At 32.1% G+C, this 7,041-nt stretch overlaps 1 protein-coding gene across 3 annotated transcripts; it reads right to left on the bottom strand.

The window, feature by feature from the left end:
* Positions 1-1,817: 1,817 nt before the first annotated feature.
* On the bottom strand, positions 1,818-7,041 carry LOC133849445 (ubiquitin-like protein 3). Of its 3 annotated transcripts, none has more exons than XM_062285542.1 (5): positions 7,027-7,041; positions 5,682-6,541; positions 3,782-3,890; positions 3,195-3,359; positions 1,818-2,094 (listed from the first exon to the last, which is right to left on the bottom strand). In XM_062285542.1, the coding sequence occupies exons 2-5, from the start codon at positions 6,339-6,341 to the stop codon at positions 2,030-2,032; spliced, it is 999 nt and encodes a 332-aa protein (XP_062141526.1). In that variant the 5' UTR covers positions 6,342-6,541; positions 7,027-7,041; the 3' UTR covers positions 1,818-2,029. The 3 variants fall into 3 exon arrangements, with proteins under 3 accessions (XP_062141526.1, XP_062141527.1, XP_062141525.1); XM_062285543.1 differs by having other exon boundaries at positions 5,682-5,932; XM_062285541.1 differs by lacking the exon at positions 7,027-7,041 and having other exon boundaries at positions 5,682-6,747.

Here is a 7,041-nt window from a genome sequence, read left to right as displayed (position 1 = left end):
GAGTCGTATCTAAAATTTCCGGACAACAGTTGTCACAATCGCGATCAAAAAAGACGGAGAACGATTGTACTGCGACTACTAAAATTTATCACGTGACAATACAACGCGTCCTGTTTGCACAAGCAAACAAATTAAACTCTCTACCAATATAAAAAAATCGATGCAGAAAAGAAAAAGCTGACATTTCGTTGTACAGTACGCAGCCTTGCATCAATTGATCATTTAAGAGAATTGTGCAACAGCATATTCGGCATATCGGAATTGAATTATATTCAAATGAATCAACTTATTAAAGATATATAAGTGACGCATTAAAATTGTTGTAAGCATATAAATAAACAAGTAAGAAAGTTACAGTCGAGCACACTCGACTGGAATAAAAGCAAAATATGGCATTATTATTTTCAAAATATACCGTAAATACAAAATACTAAAAATATACCGAATGGTATGTTTGGTATATCGATATAGTACCACATTCAAAATATACCATAGACGGCACAATATAACACATTGTCAACCAGAGCAACTAAGACCCCAAGTAAGTAGGCGTTTTCGCCCATACAAAAGTATTTCTTTAATAACTTCCACAATTTTTATCTGATCGCAACCAAATTTTTAGGAATCATAACTACTGTTGTTATTATTGTATATACCAAAATTCGCACTAGCTATAGCTTTAAAATTACGCTTGTCATTCGACTTTTTTGATTTGCGGGGGCGGAAGTGGGCGTGGCCAAAATTTGAAACAAACTTGATCTGCGTGCAAACATAACAAATGCTGTCGAAAAAAAATTATAGCTCTATCTCATATAGTCTCTGAGATCCAGTGTTTCCTACGAATAGACGGACAGACACACAGACGGACATGGCTAGATCGTCTCGACTGTTGACGCTGATCAAGAATATATATACTTTATAGGGTCGGAGATGCCTCCTACTACCTGTTACATATATTTCCTGTCGGCACAAAGTTATAATACCCTTCTACCCTATGGGTAGCGGGTATAAAAAGAAGCGTGATATTGTTCTAAAACATGTTTACCAGTCCTTTTAAAAAAAAAAAACTTTTTTTTTTCGGTTTTTTTTTTCACCCCTATCTGTCTCTTTTTAATTACCCGATGGCAACACTTTTCCATATATGTATATAGCTCTCTGTTCAGACTAACAAACAACTTCCAGTCCAAACAGTAAGAGCTAGGAGACTGAATTTAATAAGATAGTTTTTATAACTTGATCGTGTAACATGAATCCATGAAAGCCTACAAGTCGCGTATATTTTTTCTATATTCTCATATTATTATTAGCTTTTCGCCACAAATTATCGTTTACTATCAATATGATATACAGTAGCAATAAATCGCTCTTTTCCTGAAATAAAATTCAGAATTAAATATGAAAAAAAAAATTCGGGATCCAAAGTTAAGGCAATTCGCAGCAGTGAACAAAAAATTGACTAAATATGGTTAACGAGTCCAGTGTGGGTTAATTTCCTAAGAGATTGGCAACTTTGAAGAAGTTTCATACTATCGGGCAAGTGAAATTCATGTCCAGCAAGTGAAATTATAGTTCATCCAGCGACTATTCACGAGTGTTCTAACAATATTGAATTAATATTGATGCTATCATGCTGAAATTTTGTGTTTAACGACCGTTGATCGATAGAGAATAGGATCGCAAAAAAAAGAGGACGCTGATCAATAACTTTTCGATGTATTACATAAGTGTTAATCATAAACAGAATGTACAATTTACACTTTTATTATATTTACTTTGTATTTTTCTATATTTTTTAATCTAAAATCTAAACAATTTCAAATAATTATACATTTCTATTTTAGACCTCTAATAACATACAATTAAGAGTATATGGTACAATATTTAATGCAGTCAAGCATACTTATGTAATATTAAAAAAATTTGGTATATTTAAATTTAAAACAAATGATGCTACCTGCAAAAAATTATTATGTTGTATATATTTTCTTTAAAACTTAAGATATACACATATAACTATGAGACAATTTAGTTACAAAATACAGCAAGAAGTAGAACAGCAACGTCCAGATCCACCTTTACTCTTCTGTCTTTGATCTGAAAAATACAAAAAAAATAAATTAATTAATGCTAATTAGTGACTGCGAAATCTGGTCAATATTGATGCAATTTGTACAGAGCGCATAAAAATTAATAAAAAATAAAAATAAACTCAAACAAATACTAAAATGTACTGAAGTCTTTTTTTTTAGTATATTGATATACTTTCGTTAAAAATATACCAATATACTCACCAAAGAAACTAAAACCCGACTGCAGCAGCTGTTTTTTGTTTTGCCATATACAATTTTTTCTTAAATAACTGCAAACATTTGTATATAGTCGCAACTAAATTTTCAAGAATCTGTGTAAATCGGGCGTGGCAAAAATAATCGAAATAAAATAAGTGTGAATGCTACAGTCGACTGTGCCATATTAACATACCGCAAAAATACTGAAGTACAGAAATCATTTGGTATATTGATATAGTACTACATTTAAAATATGCAATAGAGTACAAAATATACCAAATTGTCAGCTAAAGCAACTGATATCCGTAGGAAGTAGGTGTTTTTCCCATACCAAACTATTTCTAAAATAACTTCTACAATTTTTATTGCAACCAGATATATGTAGGTTTTCATATATGAACGTATATACTTTATGGTTATATATACTGTCTGTTACATACATATGTACATTTCTTGTTAGCACAAAGTTGTAATATACTTTTACTCTATTGGTAGCGTATATACAAATTTGCAGACTGTCTCTATTCAGAGTTGCAGTTGCCATTTAATGAGTCTTTCTCTATTTGTTATATTGTCTGCAAATAATAACCAATATTAAAGCAATTTATTTCCCATCCATTCATTATTGTGCTTTATTATTAATGCAAATAGTATAATGATCGAGTCGATTGCGACACGAGAGGTTAGGAAAAGTGTCTTCATAATAGCCAACGGCAAAATCGATACGCCCCTGCAAGACGACAGAGAAAACTATCCCTGCAATGATGATGAATTGAAAAGACAGTCCTAAAGAAAAATAAGTACACGATTCCATTTGCAATCATGCATTCATGCAAATTTAGCTTCCGAACGAGAAATTATACCATATTATTAAAATCTTTTTTAATTGAATTATATTTCACTTACCTTGCGAATTAGGTTCCGGTAAATTATCACGGGGCACTAAATGCATAACAGTAGTTTTTCCCAACGGAAGTCCTAATGCTCCCAATGTGACATTGCAATGTAAAAAGCGACCTTGATATATTAGACGCAAGATTTCGGCTTTAGTTACGGCTTCTTGTGACCAATCTGAAATTAAATAAGATACAAATGTAAAATCCGTAAAAAAAATTTTTCATTTATATTCTCACTTGTTTGTCTTTTATAAAATTGGTCTAAATTCATTGGAATGCATTTTAAAAGCAATTGAAGTAGTCTAGAAAGTATGTCACACTTGACCTTAAATATATATTTTTGTGAATTGACCAATAAATCAAAACAAAATCATATAAAATCTAATTATTGTAATAGATAACATCATATTAATATATACATAAATCCATCGTTATAATATTGGTTGTTTCATTTGTAACTTTCTACTAAATCCGAAAATTTGTTCGTTGATATATAAAATTCCTTACAACCGAAATAATAATTGTAAAAATCTCTATAAAAAAGCTTCAAAGCTATATATGTAAAGTATTCAATAAAATGAGGAATCATTTTCTTACCTGTGGGCCAATTCTCAAAAACAGTTTGTGCAATATCACCAGCGGAATCAGATGGATTAAATAAGAATTCTTTTGTTTTTCCGCTGACAAGGATTAAACGTAAGTTAATCTGCAAAAACAGAACAGAAAATAATACTTAGTTCACTGGGAGATTCTTATATTCTATGCGCGATTCTTATATAAATACATAATAGTTTTTTTTATGGCTTATGGGTGTAATTAGAAATATACCTTATATATATTGAATCCAAAAACCTACATGGGAAATTTAAATATTTCCTTACGTTTTAAATAGTTTGAGATTCATGTATTTCATAAAATTGTATACGTATTGTTTGTTCTCATCTTATGATATCCGGATCATTTTTCTTTATATAATTTCAAAATATTTTGTAAACTTTACCCGATTTTCACATTACGATAAGGATCATTTCATTGCAAAAATAGTTGATTTCTTCTGAATAAATATTCTTTCAAAGGCAATGTGTTCCTGTCTCCACTGAACTAATAAGCAAGTAGTGAATAATCTATTAGACAGACTCGCAGTTATCCTGCGAATTACAATGCATAAAATGTGACATTTTATTTATTGTCAAATTTTTGGTGAAGTAAGTATTTAAAAATTCTTAAAAGCGAGTAGTTCCCACGAAAGAAACAATAATCAGATTTAAGGATAGATCACACTCTATTGATAGAGCAAGGGTTGAAACCTAGACTCAGCTACGAGGTTTGTGTCTTTGATAAATTCTGAAATACTGATACTGATACTTTTAATGTACTCTACTTTAACTTTAATGTGCCTTATTATATAAATTAATCGAGCAATTTATGTACTTCGGACAATCATTAAATTGTTTTTCAATTAACATAGCTACCCCTTGAAGGTCACATCAGCTTATGTAAATTGACTCTTAAAAAACTTGCTTATCTCTTTGCAACTTGTTATTAAGGACCGATTTCTCGGGTTATAGTTACGGCGATAGGCGCCACACGAATATACTTTCTGCTCAGATAAAACAATTAGAAATTCTTAATGCTCGTGACACTCAATTGATCATTAATGATATCATACATTTTTTTAAAATCAATTTTAAGCATCCTCAGCTGTTTATGCCTTGTTTACAATTGGAGGATTGTGCAAAATATTATATTTTTTATATTATACGCTGCATTTGTGTAATATCCAATGATCCAGATCACTTGGTTGTGTAGCATACATAAGCTTGAAATTACATGCAGTGTCTAGGAATGGATTAAAGTACATATTAATTTTTTGCGTTATTCAGACAGCAGATTATTTAACTTGAAGTTTAGCAACAGTCAAACCTTAAGACTTGACGCATTGTTGAAGTGGTCAGTCGAGGTTGAAAAAGTGATCCTAAAGTTATTCAAGAATCCCTTGAATTCAATTAAAGATCATTGCCTTATTTTGTTAATGTCATTATCCAGTTTATCGTCGATAGTTATAAAAGCTTAACATTACAAATGATGCAATTATCCGCAATTTGCAATTACAAATAAAAATATATTTGTGTTTATTTATACTTCGAACGTATGCGCACAAACATTTCACAATCACAATGATCGTACTTTGTTTCTGCTGACTCGATAAATGATGCAACGTCAACAGCTGTTGTCCGTGCAACTGAAACTACTCATGTATGTATACAAAGAAAATTCCCAATTGGCATTGCCATTAAACAGCTGTTGTGCGTTTAACTGAAACTATTTTATGCCCAAAAATGATGCAATAATCCCAAAGGATATCCCACGCACTTTAAGTTACAAAAATTGAGAGAGAATTAAATTCGCAATTTCCATATTCTTGCAGTTGCAATTAAATGTTTCTGCATCTTTTTTTTTTAAATGGAAGTGTCAAATATAACCATATAACACTTACTTTATCTGATGGTATAGTTCGTGTCATCTTTTGTAAAATCAATGGATTTCCACTGGCTTTCATGGCAGTGCTGCAGCAAAGCGATGATGTTGGAGTCTCTAATGCAAGTGACGTATTTTGTTGTCGCTCTCTCCACTCTTTGTTGTTCTTCGAACTGTTCTCAGATGCAATTTGCAGTCCATATTGTTGTTGTTGTTGTCGCTGTTGTTGCTGCTGCTGCTGTTGCTGTTGTTGTTGGTGATGGACGGTCGCTATAATGGGTGGACTTTTAATGCAAGTTGTCAAGGATGAAGGGTGGTGATGATGATGATGATGATTGTGGCTGTGGTGAGTAAGCAACGAGCGTGTTGTTGTTGTTGTTGCTGCTGCGGCTGTTGATGCGTTGCTCATATCGGATGACGATGATGATGATGCATCAATAATTAACGAATCTGACAAAGTGCTGGATAATTTGTTGCTGCGTTGCTGTTGCTGCTGTTGTTGTTGCTTGTGACAAAGTATTTGATTTTGCTGCTTGCTCGGAATGGGAACTATTGCTGTTGTTGTTGTCGACGAAACGATCATATTTTCATTATGAATAATGTCCTCTCGCGACTCTCGCGAGTCAATAATAACGGGCTTTCTTCCAGTTGGCAACGATGTCGAAGACGTGGAGAGCATGACGTAAAGTTGGCAACTCGATTGAAATCCTTGCACAGTCGTAATTAAACTTTATTGATTTTCATTGATTTAGTTATATTCATTATTTTTGTGTTTTTTTTCTTTTGGAGGACACGTTAATTTTGTTAAGACATTTCACTGCGCATATCTGTCTGTTTTAAGTTTCTGATTCAGTTTTTTTTTTGGGCCTTGTACTTGACCTGTAAATACGATTTTGCACAAGAGATGGCCACAAAAAAAAATACAATTACATTTAACGTATCTTGGATTTTACAACGTCGAACGCGATGACGACGACGACGTGTATGAAAATACCATAATATCAATGCACATTGACAGCAACATAGGACAGTCGACAATAAGGAGATAATATATTCTCCATACACTCTGTAGAATTAATTACGATTTTTGCTCACTTTCATTTGATTGTATAAACTGTATACATACACATACATACACATGTGTTTACAGAAACTGGCATATACAAGCTTACATGCATACATATACATATATGGGTATGTATGATAACTTTGGCGCACGCGTAGAAATGATTACATTGAAAACGTTAACATGAACGACGCCAACAAGCACTCATACACTTTGATTTTGCAATTATATTTGCACTACACCCAAATTGTTTTGATTTTTCAAATTATTTATGTTTTAAATCATTATTATTGAATACCTAGATTTTCTTTAC

The sequence above is a fragment of the Drosophila sulfurigaster genome, chromosome X, assembly GCF_023558435.1.
Source record: "Drosophila sulfurigaster albostrigata strain 15112-1811.04 chromosome X, ASM2355843v2, whole genome shotgun sequence".
NCBI lineage: Eukaryota > Metazoa > Arthropoda > Insecta > Diptera > Drosophilidae > Drosophila > Drosophila sulfurigaster.
This window is presented reverse-complemented; position numbering and strand designations above follow the sequence as displayed.

Bases quoted from the DNA above. Each gene is read 5' to 3' on its own strand.
- LOC133849445 (XM_062285542.1), bottom strand. From the start codon at position 6,341: ATGCTCTCCACGTCTTCGACATCGTTGCCAACTGGAAGAAAGCCCGTT. The intron at 3,891-5,681 runs GTAAGTGTTATA...CTGTTTTTGCAG, and splicing joins GAACTATACCATCAGATAAA to ATTAACTTACGTTTAATCCT. The intron at 2,095-3,194 runs GTAAGTGAAATA...TGTATTTTTCAG, and splicing joins ACCGGAACCTAATTCGCAAG to ATCAAAGACAGAAGAGTAAA.